This window comes from Arvicola amphibius, chromosome 10, assembly GCF_903992535.2.
Source record: "Arvicola amphibius chromosome 10, mArvAmp1.2, whole genome shotgun sequence".
In the NCBI taxonomy this organism is placed as follows: Eukaryota; Metazoa; Chordata; class Mammalia; order Rodentia; family Cricetidae; genus Arvicola; species Arvicola amphibius.
In genome coordinates, this window is record NC_052056.1 from 124326173 (window position 1) to 124352969 (window position 26797).

General features: G+C 49.5%; 1 protein-coding gene across 2 annotated transcripts in view; it reads right to left on the minus strand.

Moving 5' to 3' along the window:
* Positions 1–26797, minus strand: part of Ttc28 (tetratricopeptide repeat domain 28) — a 489585-nt gene that overhangs the window by 49649 nt on the left and 413139 nt on the right. For both annotated transcript variants that reach the window (XM_042055899.1, XM_038345627.1), the window contains exons 7-12: positions 19776–21117; positions 18122–18645; positions 14928–15037; positions 13261–13390; positions 11456–11674; positions 9474–9639 (exon numbers count right to left, since the gene is read on the minus strand). In XM_042055899.1, coding sequence (XP_041911833.1) covers positions 9474–9639; positions 11456–11674; positions 13261–13390; positions 14928–15037; positions 18122–18645; positions 19776–21117 — 2491 coding nt within the window. The remainder of the gene's footprint in view (positions 1–9473; positions 9640–11455; positions 11675–13260; positions 13391–14927; positions 15038–18121; positions 18646–19775; positions 21118–26797) is intronic.

The following is a 26797-nucleotide window of genomic DNA, read 5'->3' on the forward strand; positions in this document are numbered from 1 at the left end:
TGGGGCTCGCCGGTCTCAGCCCTGGCACAAGTCACACACTCATAGAACATTTCCAAAGCAGCATGATTCATAGAGTAAAAATGCAGATTCTGTTTCACTACGCAATATAAATGCCAAAAGGTACAGACCTATGTCTTCCCAGTGGTGTCCTGGCAACGAAACACTGTTCTCATAAAGTAACCTTTACCAGGGCAGGCTGATTGGGGGGCTACGGTTACCCTTGGGCAGTTGTGCTCAAAATATATGTGAGAAAATCTTAAGAGGAAACTGATCCTGGCTCATAGCTTCCAAAGGTTCAGTCTGTGACTGCTTTCCCATACACCTGGGACACAGAGTCAGAGAAAGTTTCTTGGACTCTTGAGAAGAAAAAGTGAACGGTAAGGGGGACCTAGTGATCGCCTACAACCTTCAAGGTTTCCAAAAGTGACTCCCACCTTCCACAGTTTCATGAAACAGTACCACTAGCTGGGGCCAAGCAGTCATTACACGAGCCTGTCGGGGGCAGTGCACAGTCAAACCACAAGGACAGTAACAAAACGCCAGGGACAGATCTCTATAGAGATAGGCTGAAACCCCTAAAGACCCATAATAACTTCGATGGGGCTTATGACCTAGCAAGCACACAGTAGCCTAGCCTTGGTCCCTGTTGAAGAGGCACTAGCTAGCAGCCACGTGACTTGGCCTGTCAGCTCATCAGCAAGTCTCACCGTTAATCTGAATATGGGTGATGATGCTAATCATGGCAATTTCCCTCATTCCTTGCTTTATTTAGTAAATTTTAAATACTATAATAAGAATCCCTTGACATACAACTACTAGGCTCTTGGAAACTGTATGCACCATTAGTCCCTCTGGCTGAGCCCATCTCCTGCCTGTCCAGCCTTAAAGTAAGGCCCTGGGCTAACTTCAGAATCCTCACTCCTTGGCTGTACTTTCTATACAGGGTCATGGTATCTGTCTGCATTGCGAAAGGATGCAGGTGACTTGGGGACACTTCATTTTCATCTCTTTTGGAAGATGTCTGTTGTTCTGCTTTGGGTTCCTCATCAACAGCATTTCCAGCACTTGGGATATTGTTTATAGATCTGTTCTGTAGCCTTTGCTCATGTGATCACACCTAGGACATGCCTTCTAATCAGTATCTCTCCTCCTATAACCCAAGGATTTAACAATGAACCCACATCACCTCCCATCCTTGCTATCATCAGCTCTGTTGACGCCCATCTTCATTCTAGCAATGCTGAGTCAGGTGGCATGTGTGAACCAGTATAGCTCAGTTGGTGCTCGAGATAAAATGCACTTGATGACAAAAGAACTTACACTGCGGGAGCGCGTACACTGGCCTTCCCCTGTAATCTGATGACTGCGCTAAGTGTTATCATAGAAACTTCATCCAGCAAATGATGGAAGCAGACACAGAGATCTGCAGTGAAGCACTGGGCTGAGTTGCCTGATGCTAGTCCAAGAGAGGGAGGAGCAATAATATGAGCAGAGGGGTCAAGACCATGATGGTGATACCCACAGAAGCAGCTGACCTGAATTAGTGAGAACTCCCTGACTCTGGACTAAAAGCAGGGGAACGTGCATAGGACCAAACTAAGATCACTGAATGTGGGGGACAGATGTGAGGCTTGGGCAGTCTGCAGGGCCACTGGCAGTGGGACCAGGATTTATCCCTAGTGCTTAAACTGGCATCTCTTTGGAGGGATACATTGCTCAGCCTAGATATAAGGGGGAGGGCCTTGGTCTTGCCTCAAAATGAAGTGTCGGAGGTTGTTGACTCACCATGGGAAGCCTTACCCTTTCTCAAGAGGGGATAGGGGATAGGGTGGAGAGAAGGGTAGGGCTGGAGGAGGGGAGGGAGCGGGAACAGGGTTAGCTATGTAAACTGAGAAAAGATTGTATTAAAAATTTTGAATTAAAAAGGGAGAAAAATATGAAAAAAGAAAGAAAGAAAGAAGAAGAAAAGGAAGAAGAGGAAGAAGAAAAAGCAAACCATGAAATGGGGAACCTGAGCAACAGCTGCCTCCCAAGGCCTACTATTTCTTTACAGTGGAAGAATGCATGTCCCTTAGCAGGGCAGTCTACACTTGCAATTTAGTCACAGCCTATGGGAGCTAGGATAGTAGCCTCCAGCCAGCTACTATCACACCTAGCCAGCCGTGCTCTCGGCAGAGTCCCCAGATTGCCACAGCTCTGTTCCAGGTGCTCAGGGAGCAACTTGTACGCAAGCAAGCCTGGCTAGATTTCAGAGTTATAGTGAGGTGTCTGGAAGTCTGGGTGTCTCCGTCCAGGGAAGCTCGGCCTGCGGTTCCCACCTCGCCTCTCTCTTCTGATCTGTGGTAGAAGTTCTTAGCAAGCTGCTCTTTTACTTTAAAACCCATGTTAGGAATCTTCTGTCCAGCAGCAAGGTGTCATTAAGGAGGACAGAGGTGGCGCCAGGGCTGCCCAGGCAGAACTACACCAAGACATATAGATGCAGTTTCCAAGGGCCACCATGAGAGAGAGAAAATAAAAACATGAAACTATACCAGCATGGACAGGCGGGCACACAGTATTTCCTGCTGACCTCTCTGTGGGTCAGGCTCCACTCAGTGAAGAGAAGGAAAGAGTCCAAGCTCCTGAGCATCACCATCCTCTGGGGAGACGCACACATGCCATTTATAAAGCAACCATTGCTTGTATTACTATTGGGCACCACGGGGGGCTGAGTGCTGCTGTGGACTCCACAGACCTGCTCAGTCTGGTGAAAGCCATGGGAATGTTTATTCTGGAGGTTCCTAGACCATCACAGGGTAGAAGGAAGGCTGAGTAGACAGGACGGCATCTGCCTCACTGTGTCGTCCTGAGGGCAGAACACCTGGGCAGAGCTTCAGAAAGCCTCACTGGAGAAGGTGGAGATTGGGTACCCAGCATGACTGGGGCATCAAGGTGGAGAAGGATGCCATGCCAGGGCAGAGAAGCTGCCCAAGTGGCAGGCTGGACCCCACTATACAGTAGTGGGAAGGCAGATGGGAACCCAGAACCCATCAGAACTCTGGCAGCAATTAGCTGTGTGGGAGAGCCTGGAAACTGCGACAAATACAGCCCTGAAAGGCTACCCTGGCAGGAGGGTGGCAAAAGCATACAGGAAGGGACATGACAGGAAGTCAGGAGGTGGCCAGGCTGGCTGGGATACAGGTGGCAATGGTGTGACCTACACTGGAGCGAGCTTTCACTGAAGGTTACGCAGATATACCACACAGGCTCATACCCTAGCTAGCACTGCAGCAGCACTGTGGGGTGACTCTGCCGTAACTTAAGCTGCAAATGCGCCCATCTCCTCTTCTGCCCTGCCCCCATCTAGCCTGATGCCCTATTCCACTTGGGGATCAAGTTTCAACTTAATGGTCTGGCTCTTTAGCTGTGTCACCTACATAGGTCAGATGGCATTTGTCCCTGTGCCTGACTATTTCATTGGCAGAATGTGGTACATGATAGTATTTCTCTCTCTCTCTCTCTCTCTCTCTCTCTCTCTCTCTCTATTATTATTATTATTATTATTATTATTATAGTTTTTTTTCAAAACATGTTTTCCCTGTGTAACAGTCCTAAACTGTCCTGGAACTAGCCCTTGTAGACCAGACTGATCTCAGACTCACAGAGGTCGGCCTGCCTCTGCCTCCCGAGTGCTGGGACTAATGGTGTGCACCACCACCGCCCGGCTGATTTAATTTTAAGGGTGGCTAACATTCCACTGAATGTACATACCACATTTTCTTACATATTCTCCTCTAGAAGGACACTTTGGTGCCTTCTACCTTTTGGGTATTGTGAACCGTGCCACAGTGAACATGGTGTGCACCTATTCCTTTCAGTTTGTGTTTTCAATTCTTAGGATTTACTACCTAACAGGGGGGTTGTTGTTTCCACATGTTGGTGATATGTTTTAGTCTTCTGGGGAACCCCTGTACTGTTCACCTAGTGGCTACACTGCCTCACTCTCCAATAAACAGCACTCATGGTCTCTAGCTTCCCTCCCCAGTCCTTGTCATTTGGTACTTTTTGTTCCCACTGTGAAGACGGCCTCTCACAGACATCTGATTTACGTCACTCTAGCAATGCAGGGCATCTTTTAATGTGTCTTGGGTGTTCGTGCCATCTGCATCTCCCCTAATGGGGAGCCGTTCTCGCTGTAGGCTTGAGGTGCCACGGTTTTTTGCGGGTGTTTTCCCGCCCAGATCTATCACTCCGGCCTCCCGGCTGGGACGCCTCTTGGACGCCCTGCAGCCTCACACTTTAATGCCTTCCTTACAGACCTCCACACTTACCCATCTCTGTTCAAAACTACCATCGTACAGTCTCTCTCTCTCTCTCTCTCTCTCTCTCTCTCTCTCTCTCTCTCTCTCTCCTCCCTTCTCCCTTTCCCCCCTCCATAAATATTCAACATGTTGTGTCTGTCCATGTCTCTGTCTTCTGCCTGCCCCCGCCGCAAGCGGCATGGGGGACTCACCAGCATTTCCCGCGTGGGGAACCACCCGGGGATCTTGGGCAACCCGCTCGGGACCCACGAGTCTCTGCCTTGGGACTGGCTGCTCCCAGAGTCTTCTGCCTGCCTACAGCTGCCACCTGGGACTTTATAGCATTTTTTAAAAGAACAACATGCACTATATAAATTTTCAGGTTCTGAACCCTTCTGGCCTTCTATAGATCAGTCCCATTTGGCTAGAACAAGGCATCCTTTCCATGGATGTTGATCGGTTCTGGTGTTTTCTGAGGCATTTGTGTGCTGTGGAATAATCCTTCTGTATACAGTGTGAAAAGATGTCACTATGGTTGGTTTAATAAACAAGCTGCTAGAAAATAGCTGAACAGGACAAAGTTAGTTAGGCAGGAAAGCCAAACTGAGAATGATGGGAGGAGGAAGGGTGGAGTCAGAAGAGTTGCTACCTAGATGGAGAACAAGTGAGACACACAAAATAGGATAGAAGTGAAAACCACGAGCCCGGGGCAGCACATAGATTAATAGAAATGGATTAAGTTTTAAGAGCTAGGTAGTAATAAGCCTGAGCTATTGGCGGAGCATTTATAATTCATATCCAGCCTCTGAGTGGTTATTTGGGAGCAGGTGGTCAGGACAGGAAAACACTACCTACATGTGTAGCCACAGTAAGGACACTGGTTTCCTCATGGCATCGTGCAGTTCTGGATAAGTGTCAGGATAAGTCTACCATAAAATGTATTTGAACTGACTCTTCCTTTGCAGTTGCATGGGTGCGTTTGAGGAGGGTGGCTCTTTGCTCCTCTGTATGAGGGGGTGGTGGTCTACAATGACATCATCTGGCCTTGGACTTGCCCCTGCTGGAAGAGCTAGGCACCAGTTCAGTCTTGTAACTACTTACAGATCTGCCCAGATGTTTTATTTTTACAATTCCATGGCAGCCTGTGCAAAATTGAGTTTTATAGAGAGAACACATGTATTTATGGATTAGAAAGCAGGAAGGGAATAATAAGAGGTGGTGATTATTTTTGTCTTCAGCCATCTGCTTTGTGACAGTAGAAGAACTGAGATAGAGCCGGAGATAGGCTGAGGCACTGCAGGCTCGGACTCTGGATCCAGAGAAGGCAGCCTGTTCTGTCTCTGCCATTCTAGACAGGGCATGGCCCCCACTGTGTTGAAATCAGAGCAGTTGTGGCTGTCTGCAGACAGCCTTCACAAGAACCCTCCCTCCTGAGGGAAGGGGGTGATTCCTCCACCACCCCTCTGGCCCCCAATGCATATGGTCTGGGATGCTAGTGTATACAGGAAGTGGAAGGTTGGCTTGAGCGAGGACACCAGGAATGCAGCTTTCATGAGCTGTCACCCATGTTGGGATGGATCCTGGGTGACGTAGCTGTCAGAGAGTCACCGACAGACTCACTGGTTCCCAGATATACTTGCATGTTCTGTTGTATGCTGTCAGCATGAAGAGATAGGTCAGCATGGCACAGGAAGTCAGCTCAGCATGCCCAGACAGAGGTGTTCATAGTTCGGGTGAGAGAGGAAGGAGCTGAGGGGAAGTGGTAGAGGTGGGGGCAGGGAGCAGGGTGGGATAGAGAGGAAGGCATGCATCTTGTTGGATAGGGGCAAGAACGGAAACTAAAAGCACACCATCTACTAGGATCAGATATGGTGATGGGCTCCCAAACTTGCATCTTATTCTTTGCGCAGTAAGATTACAGGAAGGTCTCTCTATTTTCTTTTGGATGGTGGAGGTTTTCTGTGGTTATTTATTTCTAACTTAAAAAAATAAACATATGGCCACTGTAAAAAAACACATAAAAATGCACAGCAACCTGAAATGATGAAAAGAGTAACGAACACAGCAAACATCCCTAATCCCACCACCAGGGTACAACACAGCCCATCTTGTGTGTATTGTATAAGCACATTTCATTCATTATGTTATATAATTATATAATTCTGCACTCGACTTCCTGTCTAGCATTCTATCCTCCAGCTCTACAGCTTTATAAATTAGGACAGATTTTGCAGGGGAAAAACTGCATGCTTCAAACCTTCTTACTGTCTTCATGAAACTGCAGGGAAAATCCTCCCCAGGACTCCCTGCAGGACTCTGCCGCACCACACACACTGTTGACAGGATCGCTCCAGGCCTGGGGAAGCCTGAGGTGGGATCTAAGCTACTGAGGGCAGCCTGGCAAAGAGGCCACTAAGCAAGGAGCCCCAGCCTGTGGGAGATACCGACACAAGAACAAAGGAACTGCCAACCCCTCCCTAGTCCCTGCCTCTAAAGGAGGCTGCGTTTAAACTCCAAAGACATTCTTTAGTTGAAAATATAAAGAAAGCAGCGTGGTTCAGCCTTTAGCCTTACACAATGCCCTCAGGCAAGGTGGGGCTCAGTGGGGAGACACCCTTTGTGGGTGTGGTCTATCCAGGCCCTACTCCCTAGATGAAGTGACATGAGTGATTTTTCACATGGGCTGAGCTTCACTGATGTCTGTTCTGACTTGAGATGACCTGAGTGTGGCCACCTAGTCACTGTAAAGAAAAGGGCACACTGAATTGTTCCTTCCCATGCTTGTGTGGAGGATTCAAGCAGCAGGTGCTCATCCAGGTACCTCTGTGCATTTACTTTAAGTTCCAGACTGTGGCCTTAGTTTGAAACCTAGACTGACATTCCGAATTTGCCCCAAAAAGGTTTTCCCTCTTGAGGGAACTTCCTCAGCTCTAGAGGCTGTCCAAGACAGAGCACTGCCACTCTAGACAGACACCAGTTAATCATCACAAAGACTGACAAGTCCAGGACCCGAGGAAGAGGAGGGTGGCCTGAGGGGTCTCCAAAGTCATTATGTGTTCAGGACACAATGACTTCAGAAGTCTAGTTCTTACTGGGGTCCTCTGGAGCTCCCCGCGCACGCTACTCCCTCCTCACACATCCTTGATGCACCTGTGTTTTCATTTGTACACACTGGGATTTTAGTTTTTATCGCCTGTTACTGACCACAGTGTGTGCCAGTCAGTAGGCTGCCTGCCCTGGTCATCACTACCCCAGTAGCTGGGATACAGCAGAAGACTTGCACAGAGCAGCTGCCCCAGTCCTGAGGTGGGAGGGACGATGAGAGCACACTGGCCTCACGTCCACTGTGGGAAGAGCCTTGTGATGAATTCCCGTCTCTGAGTCCTTAGACACTGCCAGAGGCAGGCACTGCCTGGTTCGCCATGCCCACTCTCCCTCCTGTATTTCCTCTGTGGAAATAAAATCCCTGGGCCAGGGAGCCCTGACACACAAATGCTTGCTGTCTGCAGATGCAGCTTTGCCTCCCTTTGGCCTGACTGGGCTTCCAGGCATTTATGATTTAAATCTCAGAGGGCATCCATACTTCTATATCTTTGTGGTTCACTATAGTATCACCCTCTGTGACCACCACAGCGTGGCCCAAGGCCAAGGCCAGGCCAGCCTGGGATGCATAGCAACCACAGTGTGCATATGGGCAATGCCTGTTCATCCTTCATAAAAACAGAAGCTAGAAAATGACATTTTATATGATTTGGCTCTTTCATCAAATTATGATATTAATTTTGATAATGAAGAATAGAATAGGCCTGGCCTGGAAGTCTATCCGGGTGAGGGCTAGACTGCCTTGACCCTGGTTCTGACGCCAGCGTGAGCAAGTCCCATTCCACTTATGTCATGGATTTCAATTGGATAGGAATCTGAACCCGGCGGCCATTCCATCCCCTTATAACCTTGATGCTACACCGCCCAGTGGTTATTCTGTTCCTCATGTAAGAGCCCTTTTATAAGTATATAGCACCCCAAGAAGGACCCACACTTGGAGACAGGCAAAGTGCCTACGGGAGCACAGAGACACCCTGGGCTCTGCGGTTCCAGGCTATATAGGACAAAAGCAGAGGTTCTGCCCAGACCCAATTCTGCCTGCTATGGACGAGTCCTAGCCACTGGCACTCCGGACGGCTGGTGCTGTGGAGTCCTGTCCTCTGGGTATAATATGATCAGTACTGTGATGACCCACTAGACTGTCAAAAGATGAGGCCTGCTGGTGCTCCCTCATGGAAAGAAGGCCAGCGGCCCCTCTCCTAAAACTCCAGCCATTGCTGCTGCACATGATCTTGGGAGGCGCTAGCACCTTGACAGTGTGTCTATCATCGTTCTCCTGGGATAGATGAGGCACATGACCATAGGCTTTCCATGCCCATCTGTATAGGAGGCAGAAGGGAGCTAAAGTGGGATGTCTTGGTATACAGGTGTTCGAGGACCAGTCACGCACCCCTTGCCCATGCTCTGTAAGGCAGCCCCCTAAACTCTCTCAATTACCAGTTTGGACTTGTGGGGAAGACATCTGTTGCTGGTGTCCTAACTGAACTGAGTAGATGTTTTCACAAGAAATGAAACATTTGGCTGCCATTGCCCAAGGACTTGGGTACTTACAAATATACTCTGGCAGTTTCTTTTTGAAGGAAGTGTTTGGAGGAAACCATTTTCCATACAGAAGATGATCCAGCGTCGTAGTGAAACACTATCAGAAGCACAGTCCCTTCACACCATTTGTAGAAAGCCACCTCTGTCCCCAGCCCTGATATCTTGGAGGCCAACTCTCTCCACTTCAGCCCTCCAACATTTAGAGCTCACAGATTCTGTCAATCAGCTACAGCACAAACTCAGTATCCTGTTTATAGACTGATACAGTCTTTGTTTAATTTAGCTGTCATTTACCTTCACAGCCATGGTTACAGTCAGTTGCTGCAGCCTGCTCAAGGAACCCACAGCTCTGAAGAGACCCTTTCCCAGCTCAGGGTTTTAATGCAAGAGCCCCCTGCAGGGCACGTGTGCTGGACAGTTGCTGCAGTGGCTGCGCGGAGACCAACAGAGCATGTGTTTCCCACAAGGTGTCTTCTACTGGTTCCTGACCCCAAATTCCTAGAAACCCCCCCGAAATGGAACAAAGATGAACTAGGCACACCCTCCTACCTGGAGTAGTAAGACTCTACCCCCAGGGCTTCCCGGACGCTGGCAATGTGCTGCTCCAGGGCAGAACTGGTCGCTATGGGCAGAGTTGCACCGCTGCTGGCTTGGAAGTCACTGGAACCTTCTACTGAGTTATCACCCAGGTAATGCTCGTGAAACTTCAGGATTCCTGCAACAATGTAAGCATGGCAATGTCATAGATGGTTGGGTAGCAGGAGATCCAGCGAAGGTAGGAGAGGGGAACTTAGGTGCTGTGTGACTTCTTTGCCATGCATGCTGAGATCCCGAGGTTTCGGGTTTTCTAAACGGGAGCAGCGCTCACTCACAGTCCATGCTATGAAGACACAGGCCTGCTTCTGATGATGCATGCAAAAGCCCTGAGGTCGGATTCCTTCCTATGCACTTTCAGAATAGCACTCTGGGGACTCCTGCTTCGTGATCAGTGTGCAAGTGTCCAGATCAAGCTGCAGCAGAGACTGAAATCCTGAACAAATCCACACTAGTCAAGAGGAAGTGGCACAGAAGATGTTTTGTTTCACAAAAGCAAACCATAATGAGCAGATAGCCATTTAAAAATAAAACCAACTGGTCAATGGCCACTAATGGCTTAAGGGAGGATAAGATGGGTCTGTAAAATAGAGGCAGTCCACCATGACTTCCTGGAAATAAGCATAAACTGTGTCCTCATATGGTAATGAGGTACGCTGGTGCTCCGATTGGATTAGAGCCCTGGCAAAAGTTCCAGTCTCATTAACAGCACAGAGAACAAAAAGGGACACAATAGGTACCTCATTACACATGGCTCATTGTCACATGGATCTGGCATGCCACCTGTCAAACAGTCTTTGCAGAGAAGGCTCTTAATATCTGCCAACCATCACACTCTGTGCACACGAGTGTGAGACCCACTTGGAGGCAGGGGTGCAGATGTCATTCATTAGGTTACCAGAAAAAAAAAACACAACTTAAAACATAGCATTACAAGGTTGGGGTGGGGCTGGAGAGGTGGCTCAGAGGTTAAGAGCATTGACTGCTCTTCTAGAGGTCCTGAGTTTAATTCCCAGCAATCACATGGTGACTGACAATCACCTGTAATGAGATCTGTGCCCTCTTCTGGACTGCAGGGATACAGGCAGGCAGAATACTCTATACATAATAAAGAAATCAATCTTAAATAAAGGCTAGGGATAAGAGTAGGGATGCTGTTTGTGGAAAGCCCAGGAGGATGTGGCTGTGAGGGAGAGATGGTCATGCCGACGCAGAGCAGGCCCAAGTGCTTAGAAGCCATAGCCCTGACATTGTTACCCTGGCACCATCATTGCCCCAACACCATTGCCTTTACTACAGATGGAGAGAGAAGCTTGTCACCTCTCCCTGGCAGCTGAACTTTTTCAGATGTGCAAGAAGCCCAACTTCAGGATTCCCAATTATAAGACTCACTTCTCCAGTCAGTAAACTCCAATCGGATCTGGTGTCTCCAACATGGTGAGGACATTTTATTATGCAAAAAATATGGCCCCACAGCCAATTAGTGGTTTTGTATGAATGAAACTGTTACATCCTGCATGTTTAGTGCTGACTTAACCAAAGAGGATTTTTACTTCTAAAGCAGATTTTCAACAGAACTAGTAAAAAACAAGTTGATTCTGTTAAATTCAGATATTTAAGCTTACGATTTTCATTATAAACAACGGAGCGTCATTGTTGCTTCTGTACCTAACTTCCACATGGCGAAAGCACTCGTCAGGTGCATGGTCTTTACTCAGCAGCTGGGGAGCAGCCGCTTACAAATCAGCTACTGCATTTACCCTTCTGTTGTCTCCCTTGTCAGTGTTTCCTCAGCCGACAGCAAGGAGCTGCAACTCCCTGAGCTGTTGGAATAGCCACTGCGCTAAGGCTTTTGTTCATCTGACCTAGAAGACGGCGCCTTCTTGCTCCGCCCTTCCCTGGCCTCCCTTCCTGTGTTTCACAGACGGACACCTCACCTGCTCCAGGAGCAAGCAGCCAGCTGTAGAGGTAGCCAGCGGCCAGGGAATAGTAGAGCACCAGGCCCCGCTGTGCATTGACCGTCTCTAGGATCTGATCGATGGTGATGGGTGAGTAGGGGTCCGAGTCCTGTTGTCCCGTCTGTCTTTCTACCAGCAGGTCAGCAAATGCCCGCGTCCGACCTCTTTCTGCTACTGCCAGGGCTTCATCATGGTGGCCTAGGAGACAGAGGGACCGGTATGATCACTTGGGGTACAGCTGAGTGCCCATCTGAACTGGGAAAGGAAACTGGGTATGCAGATTCTGGGGAGATGTTCTTTATCACTGCCGGCATGGGTGTCCAGTGCCTTGCTGCCCCACTCTGCGCTCCTATCCGAAGCCTCTGAGACCTCTAGATTTTAAGCCACTTCTTTCCCAAGCTTTCCTTCAGCCTTCAGTATACAGTCCAGCCCTGTCTCCTCTAAGACAGTGTGCACACTTGTCACATCAGTGCGAAAGCATGGCAACGTGAAGCCACAGGCTCCCAGTGAGGGACACACTGCAGAGGATGGACTTCAGGATAACAGCACCATGGAATTGTATCCAGAGCAAGGGCTGCGGAGGTAGAAAGCTCAAGCCACAGCTGCAGTGACTCTTCAAGGGGGCTCCCCCTGCTGCCAGGCAGCCTTAGAAAGAGTGGTTTACGTGAGTATGCAGAGACCTCTTTCACTCTACTAACTTATTAGCCAGAACAGCGGGACAATTTCTGTGCACACTGGAAAATTAGCCCCAAAGTCCTGGAAGATTTAACGCTGTGATCATAATGGGCGAAAAATTACAATCCCAGGCAAGAGCACATTCTATTTTTCAAGAGGAAACCCAAGCATTAGATGTGTGGGAAGGACAGGTGGTAGAAAGGCTTCAAATGCCCAAAGCACTTTCGTAATTTTGACAAATACTATGATGTCTATTTTCACTGCTACCCTGACTGGTTTAGGGATCACCTAGGAGACACCCAGAGGTGTCTCTTGAAGTGTCATTTAGCAAAAGGACACCCACTCTTGAGCAGCAAAGCCCAGCTAGGGTCCCAGATGGAATACAAAGGCCACAGAGGGAGCGAGAGCTGGCTGAGCACCGGCACTTATGACTGTGATGACCAGCAGCCTCCAACTCTGCAGGCCATCCTCCCCACCCCACGTTAGACTGTATCCCAGCGGCCTCCGACCCTCCAGGCCATCCTTTCCACCCCATGTTGGGCTGTATCCCAGACAAACCTTCTGCAATTTGCTTGGTCAGGTGTTTTGTTATAGTAAAAGTAACTCATACAAATGTCTTCTGGGAAGTGGCAGGTCATGGAAGAGGCAAGAAAGGGACACTGTGGCCACTAAAGCCCAGGGAAGGGTGGCCGTGGGCTGTCCTGGTACCCTGCAATACACAGGCTGGGAGTAAGGTGAGGAAGAACCCTGAGTAATATAGTTCAGGGCATAGGCAAGCCTATGAGTACAAGCAACAGGTAGCAAAAATGCGTGGCTGAGAAAACAGAAGAGGCTAGTGTCATCTCAGCACATGACCAGAGGGGGATTGAAGTCTCTGGTAGAGGGACACTTGTTCTGCTTTCTCACTATCTGAACTGCTCTCCTGTCATCAAGCCAGTTGTAGCACACTGGGCTCATCAATCTATGTCCATGACAACCCATGAGACAAGCTAAATGTGCGTTCACCGAAGTCACCAGGAGTTCACCGGCACTTGCATCCACTGCTTTGCCGCGCGCGCGCGCACACACACACACACACATGCACACATGCACACAGTGGCTGCTCTCACCTAAGCTGACCAGCACCCGCTGCAAGGCCTGGTAGGATGATGTCTGCAGGTCAAAGAGGGAGAGCTTGTAGTCTGTGCTCAGCTGTGCCTCATGCCGGATCGTTTCAAACAATGCCGATGCCCTGTAAAGCTGCAGGGATAGAGATTGTCATTCACTCTTTGTAACTGACACCCAGCCATTCATAGATGCAAGACGGCTCTTGCTCATACCTGAGGTCACAACCTAAAAACGCCCTTTAAAGGAGCTGAAAGGATGACTGCTAGACTGGACCTTGTGGACATGAAGAACTATCCCCTCACCCCAGCTGACTATAGTTTACATGACCAATCTTGGACATATGAGGGGATATGAAAGATTAAGACTGTGTTCTGAAATTTTAAAATTCAATTATCAACACAAACAAGAACTTATTTTCATTAAAACAATGAAAAGCCTCTACTTCTGTCACCAGACAAGTATAATCCTCCCCCTTAGGCCTTGGGTACACTGGAGACAGACCAGGCTGGGCAGTGAGACTGCAGGTCTCACAGAGCCTAGATGTGAGTCTCCAAGACCAGGCTTCCCTTGCCTCCATAGAGCCAGACTCACTTACATGGGGGGAGAGAGAGAGAGAGAGAGAGAGAGAGAGAGAGAGAGAGAGAGAGAGAGAGAGAGAGAGAGAGAGAGAGAGAGAGAGAGAGAGAGAGAGAGAGACGCATGCTCACAACCCTGCTACCCAACGGCTGTCACTCGGGCCAGGACACAAAGCCTTAGTTTCTTTTGTTGATAAAGCTGCCGTCCACCTTCCTAGAGGATCCTGAGGACTAAGTCAGGAAGTAGAAGAAGCACTTTCAAAACTGGAAATTGCTGCATTAACAGAAACTTTTATTCTTACATGTAGGAAATGACAGAATTAATCCTTTATATTGTCTTTAATCCTTTTTTAAAAAGTATTTCTCATTTTTGTCAGTGTGTGTAGGCACCCACTTGCACACATGTCTGCAGGTGTTTGTGGAGGTCAGAAGAGGGTGTTGGGGTCTCTGGAGCTGGAGTTACAGGCAGTTGTGAGCTGCCTGATGTGGGTGCTGGGAACTGAACTCAAATCGTCTGCAAGAGCAGCAAATGCTCTTACCTGCAGAGCCGTTTATCCAGCCCCAACCTCTTACCCTTCTAAGCACAGAGCTCAGTCAGCACCTAGCGTTCCAGCATGGCCCAGGCTGCATCTCTGGAGAGAGCCTCACTCTGCTCACAGAGGGATCCCCTTTGCCTGGCACATGGCTCACAGTATCCACTCAGACGGCCAGCATGACAACAGAGTATGTTCAGTCACCTCCACACATGTGGCCACAGGAACTTACTACCCTCTGCCCTAACTGGAGACCTGCAAGGTCACTAAACCCAATAGCAATGTGTCCTGATCTTACCCCTCTGTGGAAGAATGCGGTTTGATATTAAACACTAACCACTAACCAGTGCCCAACACAAGAATCCAAGAAATCATTTTAGTCTGCTCCATGGGTGGCTGGGGGTCTTGGCAGCTGCAAGGACTCAGCTCGCAGGCTGGGAATCTCCTACATCAGCAGAAGAGACCAGAACCCTTGAGAATACCATGGCTATTAAGGCTGCAAAGTACTTGCTGAGGCAACCATCGTGGGTACTTTGGATCCTGGGCTGGAGCTCTGCTTACCTGGTGCTGAGCTTCCTCCAGGTTTCCACTTGCCCAAAGGGAGAGACCAAGACCATGGCGAATTTTTGCCTCATCTTCTCTTCGGCCCAGTTGTTCAGCTAACCTTAAACCTGAAAACAGACAAGGAAACATAAGGAGAGGGGCTGACTGGATGCTCTTCTGGAGCAGGTAATGTTAACAGAATGGCTGTTGGAAATGCAGGACTAGGGCCAAACCAGCCCAGGGAGAGGACTCTCCCAATGTGACAGCAAGCGAGGAGATGCTGCAGCAGGAGCCCAGGTGATGGCTGTAGAGCAGGTAGAGACAGGGAACCCAATGAGCCCTGACCCGGAGGCCCTCACAGATGCAAAACTCCTGGTTGATACATTTATGTCTCTGGATTCTCGCCGGCCTGGGAAAAGCTTCTGATGGGTACAGAGGCTAAGAACACACGGCTTCCTATCTCACCTGCAGCACCCAGCCAGCATGGATGAAGAGACTCATGAGGGTCTCTTAAAAGCGGAGTGGTGTGCGTTGGACCCTGCTCCTGCTACTGAAGCTGTTGACATGCTCTGTGTCCTGTCCATTCCTCCCTTAAGCCTGAGACTGTGGTGTGCCTCAGTGGGGTTGCAAAGCAAGCACCGTTATGAGCCAAAGGCTTAAATGACTGTCCTTGTTTTAATGGTCTTCCCATAGGCACCTACAGTGTGGGTCATTTACAGCAAGCTTGTGGATTTCAGGACACCAGCTACCTCCAGGGCTTTGTGGGGCAAATTTGCCGGTAACTATTTATTGCTTTGGTCACTATGCCCTCTTAGTGTCACTTTGCCTGCATTCCAGTGATCTCTGCACAGAGCAGGGGCCTCTGCAGAAAACACTGTACGGCTCCACACTCCACTGTACACACAAGCCAGGGCTCCCCTCTCATCTAAGTCAGGGCAGGAAGCCAGCACCGAGCACTGCGGGCCTGTGTGGTCCTGAGTCAGCTGAGTGGCTGCCGTGAATGGTGATGCTCAGGGTCAGCCTCCTAACCCATGGTATATTTCAAAACCCATGACTCAAAGAGCTCAGAAACAGCATTCTGAATTTAAATCATGTCAGTGGGCAACGGAAGAATTTGTAAATAATTCACATGAAAGACAATGGTTCTTGGGAGAACCAAGACAGCTCTGGTTGTTCTAACCTTCAAAGGCTTGCCACACTGACCCTACAGTGCCGATGTCTGGCAAGTCCCTGGGTCTGAGAAATATGGTCCTTTTGGCAACTCCATTGGGGATTTTGCCAGGCTCCTGCTGTGTTCCCAGTAAGGAGGGTGTCTACAAGGCACTGGGCAGATGCACTGGAGCTGCCTCCTGGGAGCCTGACCACTCTACTCTTGAGGGCTAGCTCCGCTGCACTGTGACAAAGCCCCAGGCAGTCCCTGCATGGAACCTACTTCCTTTTCTAGTTTCCAGATGGAGAAAGAGCTGAACAAAAGTGGTGGTGTTAGCCAGTCTCAAGCCATACCAGCTGAGATCGTCTGGACTCAGACTCACACAGGATTCCATTGCACAGGACAGGCAGGGGATGCTGGTCCACAGCTCCAGTCAGAGCTGGGGTGACTTCCAGCTGAACTGCCCTCTGGGGAAAGAGGCTGAGGTACCTTCTGCCCGGCACTTGAAGAGTGCCTCAGGTGCCTGAACCTTGCGCCTGCTCAGAGCACGTTAGAGACACCTGGTCAGGACCATGTGGAACTCTCGGCTACAGGCCTTCTCCAGCAAGCAAACACTGTGGGGAGTTGTTAGATCTGTGGAAGGCTTATCACAAGAGACAACAGAAACGAACTGCAGCATTTTCCATAAACATGGGATTATGGGACAATGGCCCGGTAAAGCAGCTGCTGCATGGAAGCAGTATTTCAGGAGGGACAAACAATAAAATAGTTATTGCAGATGCTGGATGCTGGGTCTCACACATTCAACTGCAAACCACACCTAGGTGACTAGACTGTTACAGCACTAGAATTTAAGCAAAGCTAGGGGCTCATTTCTATACACACAGAGCCCCACATAGACAGCAGGAGCCACACAGGGGTAGGACAGTGGTTCCAGCTTCAGGACTCCACTGCAGGTCTGCACAGATCCCAATGCCAGCCTCTAGGCCTTCTCCACTCAGCCTCCTGCTTCCCACTCTAAGGACTTCCCCCAGGGCTGGGAAACAACAGGGTCTAGCTTCCTGAACCCTGTTTCTGTGAGGTCAGAAACAGCTCCAGACAGGGGTTGAGTCTGCTCTGCAGTGAACCAATCAGGGTAAAATCACCAACTTCTCGGAGCCTTGGTGAGGTAGCTACAAAAATGGACATAAACAAACGGTTCTTGGGCTGTGCGTTATAGCTAATGGCCACAGATCTGCCTTGCATGCGAGCTGAGCTAACATGCGCTCGGTTCTCAGCACTGTCAAGGAAAGATTTTTTGAAAAGGATACATCTGAGAATTGCTCTGAGAACTAAAGTCTGGCCGAAGGGACTGCAGGCAGAAGTCCTTACAAAGATGTTTCTGCTAGAAATCTGGAGTCCTTCACTCGTGAGTGGCAACCTTCCCGCACTCCCCCACACTTAGAGACCCTTTGCCCCTCTGAGAGCTTCAAGAGTAGGGCTATACCCATAGGAGGAGAAAGGCAATGCCTTTGCTGTGAGACTTTGGTTCACGTAGGAAGGACATGAGTGAAGTCCCACTGATCTTGGGTAATTGACAGACTGTGGTTGCAGTGGAGGAGCGAGGTGCCCAATTTCCAGTCCTGCTCCTTGACATCAGTCTGTGAACTGTCAGAGAAAACACTCAGACGAAGCCTGGCTGATCCCAAGCAGACATGCTGGGCTAGTAGCCACTGTACCTGAGCTAACTGTAAGCCATGATGCTCCTAGAAGGTCACCAGGGTTTGGGGCATGTGGACATCTTTCTAAAGTAGACCCTCATGATTTTATACCCCAGGTCTTAAGAATCCAATTGACAAGGATGTGACATGTGCTCTAACAAGCAAAGGGTACCAGCTGTTTAGGCAGCAGGCTAGGGGCAGAACCAGAACGGGGGGGGGGGGGCAGCTGGAGTCGAGAAAGCTGGGGTAAGGCAAGGAAACACCTTAAAACTATTAAGGGGAACCTGGTGGGGATGACATGGCCTGGAAGCCCCTCACTCAGTAGAGGTGACTGAGTCTCCCCCGTAGAGCCTTTTGCCTACCTTCCTGTAAGTACATGACTGCCTGGGAATAGTTCTGCAAGGCGTGGTGCGTCCTTCCCAGGCTGCTATAGGACACTGTCTTGGCCACCAGGTCATTCATCTGTGCTGCAATGCTCAGGTGCTGCTCTTGATAGACCACGGCCCTCTCGAAGGTGCCCAGGGACTCATAGGTCAGACCCAGGTTCCCATAGGCTCGGCCCTGGCACGTGGGGTTGTCGGTCTCCTCTGCAATTTGCAGATCGAGCTGGTGATACTGCAGGGCTGTGTCGTACTCTCCCATCTGCTGGTAGACACCCCCCAGTCCGCAGGCCGCGTCACTCTCCAGGGCTCGGTCCTTCATGTCCCTGGCAATGTTCAGCTGGCGTTCAAGGCAGGAAATGGCTTGTTCATAATTCCCTAACTGGCTGTGGAGACTTCCCAGCTCTCCATAGGCCTGAGCCTTATTGGAGGCCTCCCCAAGCTCATGGGCCACCACAAGCCTCTTCTCAAAGCACACAAGGGCCTGCTGCAAGCTCCCTGTAGCCCTGTGGGGATGCAGACAGAGAAGCAATGAGATCATTCCATGCAGGTGCAGACATGCTAAAGCCCTTGAGAAAATGAAAAGCATTTGTCACTGTCACTTACTATAGACACTCTTAACTCCTTCTCTAGCTAAAATCTATCATGTGCCCTTAGAGTGAGATGCAGAGGAATTTCATAATCTGGAAAGCGATTCAAAAGTCATCCCTTAGTGACCTTCCCAAGAGCTTGCAGTTCCCCCCGAGGAAACATAAAATATATTAATAGGCACAATGATTGCAAGGTCTGGGACTCGGGCCTCCCATACCCACTGCTGCTTAGATGGGAGCTTTTGAAATCATTTTCCAGGAGCTGTAAACGGTTCAGCCTGAGTTTCTGGGAGCAGTCTTGGGGACGATTTAGTCTGACCTCTTCCTACACTCCAGGAGCCCTGATCCCCGCTCCCCAGGGAGGCCTTGACTATCCATAGGCACCTTCTTGGGTTTCCCCCTTGGAGGGGAGCATCCCTTGTCCAACAGAGCCTTTCTTTGTGCTGCTCAGAGACAATAAGATCATGAGCAGGAAGAGCATGGCTTTTGGTGGCAGATGGATTTCATCTGACTGAGCCTCAGTGTCCCCTGTTCCACACCAGATGGATGTACATTTAGTACAGCATTGGGATACTGTGAGGACAGCTGTACAAGTGCCCAGCATGGGTGAGGCTGGATACACAGGACCATTTTCCTGTCCCTCTGTTACCAGATGGGGTTGAGTCACTGGTGGCTATGGAATGCTGTGCTAATAAACACATTATAAAGTGTGGAAGCATTCACAGAGGTCAGCTAAGCAGATCTGTCCATCTTCCTTCCATATGAACTCTTGTATCATGATCACTGTGTACTAAATGTGAAGTCTGAGCCCTGGGTTTGACTCTCAGCAGATCCTCTGAGGCTGTGTAACCTCAGGTACTAGCCCACCCTCCCTGGGCTTTGGTGTTTCTTCATACGTGACAGCAATATCACCCACTTAGCTCAATGAAATGCTGAAAAGTCAAATGAGAGGTGTGGAAACAAGCTACTCTGTAGCTGGCAGCTGCCCTTCTTGCATGGCTCCTCTCCTTGCAATTGTGTTTAACCCTATTCCCTGTCCGTGTTACCTGTGCCCATTGCCTAGACCCCGGTAGGCCTTGGCTTGGTCTTGCATGCGGTTCAGACTCTGAGCGACAGACAGGTACTGCTCATAGTACTTGATGGCTTCCTCGTAGTCCCCCAGGGCCTCGTAGCAGTCCCCCAGGTTGCCGTAAGCCCGGCCCCTGTCCAGCACAGACTCATTGCCGCTGAGCTGCTGCAGCATGGCCAGCTGCTGCTCGAAGTAGCCGATGGCGTCCTCCATCACGTTCATATTCATCTTTGTGATGCCCATGTTGCCATACACCTGGGCTTCCAGACTCGGCTCTTTCAGCTTCCGCCCCAGCTCCAGTTGTTCCTGGTAACACTTGAATGCCATTGTATATTTTCCCAGGGCCATGTAGACAGCCGCCAGGTGCCCATGAGCCCGGCACTCCCCTGGCAAGTCACTCAGTTCCTGATAGACCTCCAGCTCCTGTGTGTGATAACCCAGGGCCTTGTCGTACTTCTGGATCATTCGGTATGCGGTACCCAGGGCTGCATAGGCACTGGCCTCCAGCCTTCTGTCTTTCACATGGTGAGCTAAGCCCAACTGCTGCTCGTAGAACTTTATTGCACCGTTTACATCCTTTTTACAGACAAATATATCGCCCAGGTTTCCTAGGGCTCGAAACTTAGCCTGGGAATTATCCAGGGACTGAGCTAGGGACAGAAGGTATTTCTGACACTCCTCGGCTTTAGCAAAATTCAGCAGTGCCTTGAAGGCCAGGCCCAAGTTACAATAGGCTTTTGCTTGGCTCAGTTTGTCATGAAGGTCTTTGGCCAGGGCCAGGTCCTGCTCATAGTACTTTACAGCCTCCTGGTAGTTTCCAAGGCAGTAGTGGGCATAGCCGAGGTTGTGGCAGACCTTTCCTTCTCCCTCCATGTCTTGGAGGTCAGGAGCGAGGCGGAGGTACTGCTCATAGTAGGGTGCAGCCTGGACATACTCTCCTCTTGAGCAATGGAAATTCCCCAGGTTGCTTAGTGCCCGGGCCTCACTCTGGATGTCTCGGAGCTCCCGGGCAATGTTCAAGTGGTTCTGGTAATGCTGCAGGGCCCGGTCGTGGGCTCCCAGGGCCTGGTAGGCAACAGCCAAATTTCCATGAGTTGAAGCCTGAGAGGCACGGTCGTTCACCTCCATGGAAATCTGCAGCTCCTGACGGTGGTACTTGACAGCCTGGTCGTACATGCCCAGGGCATTGTAGGCATTGCCCATGTTCCCGTAGGCGCGGCCCTGGGCTGCATAGTCGCTCAGCTCTTGGGCAATGCACAGGTGGCTTTTGTGGAGCTTCAGGGCAGTGTCATAATCGCCTTTCATCTGGTGGATGATCCCTGGAACAAAGGGGAAGCAAACAGATGTTAGACAAAGTGTGATTTACAACTCAATCTAAGGTGAGTGGATCCTGAGCCAAAGGCTTTAGACCGACCAAAGGTGGGGCTAAACACTCATCAATAATGCAGGGAGAGGGGGGTGGCTTCCTACAGACCAACGGAAGGTGGGGTCAATCACTCGTCAATAATGCAGGGAGGCTGGGGGTGGGGGGCTTCCCATAGACCAACCAACGGTGGGCCAAATACTCGTCAATAATGCAGTGGTGGGGGGCATGGATTCCCATGTTTCAAGCCACCAGGAAAACCTAACAGATTTGATGACAAAAAATAAGAATATTTTACAAATAAACATGCAAAATTAAAGGGCAAACACAACACGCTAGAGAATATGTGAGACATATACAAAAACTGTAACAGCTGCTGTGAAAAATTGTAAAATTCAGTTTAGCTGAAAAAGAAAAATCAAGATCTCAATTTATTAGAATAGGCAAAGAATGATAAATGTCAACAGACAAGCAAAGAAACACAGAGAGGAATAGGGGCACTAGTTCCCTTTAATAATCAAAGAAATGCAAAAATGAACCAATCCAGTAGGACCATTTTACCTCCATTAAATTGGCAAATAAAAACTTTAAGCACCCCTATTACAGATGATGTTGCCCTGAAACTGGTGACCATACCAACTGTTGGGCATAAATGAGAGCACCGACTGCAAAAGCACGTGACATGCAAGTGGACAGGGTTCTGCTCTGCAGCCCTGTGCTGCACAGACCAAGTGGCTGCGTGTGCACGAGAGGAGCCAATGCTCCGATCCCATGAGACAAGTGACAACTTCTGTGGTCAGTCATGGAGCTGGAGATGCCACCAGCTTGCTCTCTGGAAGGGGCACAGCTTTCAGACCCTGGCAAGGTTAGAGACACCAAGCTTCCCAGGAAGAAATGACCATTCAGTGTGTTAACGGTGGAAACCTGGAGACGTTCTTTTAGCCTGCCCTCTTGAGCTTCCTTCAGGCTTCACGGTTTCAAGCATCCTGGGATAAAATGAATCATTCACTACCCTTCTTCTTTCTACAAACAATCCGCCCAGCCAAGAATCACTGTGCTTGAGAGCAAGCCCTGCCTGGCCCTGCTCTACCCCTTCTTCCCAGGGCCACCATTGTACTCAGCAACCCGTGCATGGCATTTGGATTCTCCTGCAGCGATTGTGCAGAAGTCTTTATGATCGCTTGCTGGTGGGAAACAAGAGGAAGAAGAAAGAGAGAAAGGCCTTCAAAGAAGGCTGCCTAGGGCGGCGTGCCTTCATGTGCCTTTTGCCATCCACCGACAACAAGGCCTTGCTGTGACTTCTGCCCTCCTATACAGCCAGCTGCACTGTTCCCCAGGAACCTGGCCAAGATCAGGAAAGCATCTATTATAGAAAACGCACGCAGCTTTAGACAAAACCAAAAGTCCTGTTTAAGAGCACACCTCCACCCCATTCTGTCAATGGACTTGGAGACAGACATATAATGTATCTGAGCCTTCACCTGTTTTTGTTTTGAAGTCAAAAGTCTCCCCCCACTTCTAAAATCAATAAAGTCAGATTATAATCATTTTAGAGACATAGAATGAGAGCTTGTCATAGTGGCACATGCTTGTAATCCCAGCACCCAAGAGGCATAGTTAAGGGTTGTGAGTTCAAGGTCAGCCTGGACAACATACTGTCTCAAAAACATACTGTCTCAAAAACATACAAAAAAATAAGCAAAACATATATATCATGCCTTGTGAATAACACCTAAGGTAGTTTGGCCAGTGAACAAGGCCACAGAAGGGGAGTCTGTTTCTCTTACTCTGGCCCAAAGGTCTGCGTAGTGATCAGGGAACAGTCAGGATGACAATGGCTGCCTAGGGTTGCAACAATTTGGGAAGGAAGCTGCCTGCTGGTCATGGCAAACCGATCTGGTCTCCAGCCAGCTGCTGCTGCTTCCTTATCTTCCACAAGTCCACAAAAAACCAGAGGAGGGCTTACAAAATTATAGCTTCCACACACAGACAAGGGCAGAGAGGCTGGCCACGCTGAGCTGGCCTCTCCCTCTGCTGTGTCCCCCATGGCAGGTTCCGGCTGCTGCCAGCCCAGGGCATTCTGTAGGGACAATGTGCTCTCTTGGCAGCTGTTCTCTTTGTTGAAGCAACATAAGGGCAGCCAAGAGCTGTCAGCAAATGACAGTACACACCGAGGGTGATCTGCGGCTCTCCTGCCCTTCCGGGTGTCACTGGAATGAAGACTTGCAGAGGCCCTGTCAGCAGGGTGCTCTAGGTGACAATGGGCTGCAGGGAGGGAATTAAACGAAGATTAGTGGGGCAGAAGAGCCAGCCTCACAAAGCTGAGCCCTCACCAGGTATGTGGTGAGAAGACACGTGGTTATGAATGTACATGTGGCCACATGGTCACGCTGGGTCGCCACATGTGGGTTACCTGTAGAATAATAATGTCTACCTCAAAGCTTGTGGTAGAGACCATGGTGGCCTGCTCAGCACACTCTGTGGAGGCCTAGGTGGGCAAGTAGGGCAGACCAGACAGAAAATATTTCCACTAAAATGATACCGATTACAGCTGAGCAGTAAATTCTGGCAGGTTCTCGTTTGAGCTTCTGGAAGCAGAGCCTGGTTTCTTACACACAGTGGGCCCTACTTCATATGGATTGCCATTAGTGCCCAGCCCAAGTTGGGCTGTTGGAGCCCACTTGGCTCTTTCCTCTGCTTTTAAGCCAAGAATCCAGCTGTCCTCATAGGAAACACGGGGTCTGGGAAACAGGAAAGACACCTCCCCACTCCAGGCTTACTTTGTGAAGGTTGTGAGGAAGTCTCAGGGAGAAGAGGGGAGTTACCAGCAGAATTCATTCCCTGTCCCCTTAGCTGTACCAGGCAGCGTGCTTCCAAAGAAAGTATGCCGCCTTGGTGTAGCAGACAGGCTGGGTAAGGTTCTCAGTGGGGCGCATGTGGAAGTATTGACAGATGAAGCAGCTCAGTGTTCCAGCTGTGCTTTCACTCATCCTAGGTGTTGGGGGGACATGGGGTCTCTATGCAAATAGAGGAGACAAGATGAGGAAAACCAGGCCATCAGCATACAGGGTCATTACACTAGTTCCCTAACAGTTACATAATAAAGCTAGGCAGACAAGTTGGCACTGTGTGCTCTGTGGAGACCCCTTTGGATCAGGAGACTCTTCAGTGCAACTAAGGCCTGATACAGGTCCAAGCACATTTTTCCATCTTGTGATCAACCAGTCACTGGACTCTCTAGTTACCAGGTCTCATCCCTACCTGAGGTGCAAGGACATTGTGTGCAGACTGGGATAATAGTACTGTGTCCTGTGTTATACTTGATCAGTCTAGGCTGGGAGGGGACATGGGGTGCTACACTTGCTCTTTCTGACCCCTCCATGCACCAGCTGTGGCCCAGAGACCCTTTCCTATCAGTTTGAGATTCCTGGATCTTCCTTTCAAGTTTTCACTTATATTTGTTCTCCGTGGTTTTGAAAATATCTCAAAGTTTGGGGTGGGAAGGTGGGGACAGGCCTAGTAAACAGATGGCTAAAACCAAAGGCATGAGAACAGAGTAGATAAATCTCCATTATTTTCGCCAAAGTTGAACAGTAAAATATATTTTCAAATGGGGGATAACTCCAGAAATCACCCACCATATGGCTTTATCAGTTGCAAGTGTCTTACAAAGGCAGGCTTTTCCAGGGGCTGCCTCTGCCTGATTCAGAAATGCCTCAAAACAACCTGAAGCCAATGTGTGGAGGGCTTGGGTCCCAGCTGGTGGTGCTGTTGAGCGAGGTTGGATCTAGTGTGTTAGTCTCATCAGTGGATTAATACACCACCAAGTTCATACCTGAAGGGAAACACTGGGGACAGGCCTGTGAAGCAGATGCCTTGTCCTGGATCCTTCCTGTCTGTGCTAGGAGGCCACCGAGAGGTGAGCAGACGTGTCCCAGCATGCACTCCTGCTGCTATGGTATTCTGTCCCTCCCACAAGCCCCCAGTGGACTGTCAGTGGTCAGGTGAGGGAAACCTTGCACACCCCCACTGACTTCCCTCAAGCACACTTTGTTGGAAGCACATGTCTTTTGACATAAACTTAAGAAAATAGATCACATGCTCTGTGGTCCCCTCCTGACACTGTCCCTAAGTCAAGAGCCGTGTAAACAGTGACAAGAAGCCACCCTAAAGCCCATATATATATTCCATGGGCTTTGTACATAGTTCCACTTCCTACTTCCCTTTGGGTAATCAGAGACACAGGCTGCAGGTGAATTGCTCAAAAATCCCCAGGGCCTCTGTGGTTGTAAATCTCAGCCCGAGGGAAAGATTAATTGTATTCTGAAGTAGGAGAAATAGTAATTAAACCTATGACAAGGGGGTGGCTGGGAAAAGATGTTCCACAATGATGATGAGGTAGGAGGAGTCAGGCGCTGTCATCCCTAACAGTCTGGGCTGGACGGATGCTGTGAGAGCATCTGATGGGAAGCAAGCCCACTGTTAGTCACTGCTGGAGAAAACAAAGCATGCTTGGGTGTTGGGCAACTCCTAAGGAGGATGCCTCCGAGCAGCCACGCAGGGAGTCCATCTCAAGGTTCAGTGTGGAACTACTGTGACACTGAGATACCTGTTCTGTTGCCCTGGGCTGAGCCTCAATGGATGAACCAGTCACACCTCTCTGCACTCTTTTAGGCTTGCAAAGAATGAGTCACTTAAAGTGACTTTTACCACCTCCAGGCCAGATGTCCCTGCTGGTGCTCCAGGACTGTGCTAGCCTGCAGGCAGCCTCACATGCCCTTCCAATCTGTCCTGTTCATCTTTTCTGCATTGATAAGACAATCTACAATCAGGCAGGGAAACCCACTGCATGTTTGTCAGGCTCAGCCTACCCTTGACCTATCAATTCTACACACTACATCCTACCACTGGAATAAGGTAAGAGGCCAGTTATGAAGGAATGGCAGCGTTCTGAAGGAAAGTCGTGGGTCCTGGCACTGCAAGATCCCTTCTACGGCTCTGCTGCTTCATTGCACATGTACTTAGGCCAGCTACTTCCCTCCTGGCCTCAGGTCTCCCCTTCTCGAAGACCATCACAATGAAATTAAATGGAAAACACCAGTATGGTGTGCCTCCTTCTAGGAAGGGCTGTTATTTCAGACATTGTCAACCAACAGTCCTCAAAGATCTGCCTCCCTCTGGGATTGTTTATAAAACGTAATTCAGTATCACTCTTAGACGCAACCATGTTTCCACCAATGGAACTTGACATCAACATACATAAGGATACAAAGTCTGTCTCCGAGAGCGCCACAGCCTAACTGTGTGTGATGTGAGAACAGGTTGTTTCCTATTGGACAGTGTGTGCAGTGGATGGAGAAGAAAGAGTTCTCCTGCCGGGTGTTTTTGGTAGTGAGAACAGTGGCAGGTTGTGGGGCCAGTGATTCTAATCAGCCACTGCTACAGGTTGGGTATGATTCGAAGGTCCCCCACGGTTGTCAGTGCTGAGATCTGAGTGTTCCTGTGTGAAGTCTGAAGCTGATGAGACCAATCAAGGCATCAGAGTGCCCCCATGATTGAATTTTAATCACTGCCAAAGGAAAGAAACACTAGATAGAAACACAGCTATGCTCCCACAACTTTGCCAACAAAAGCCT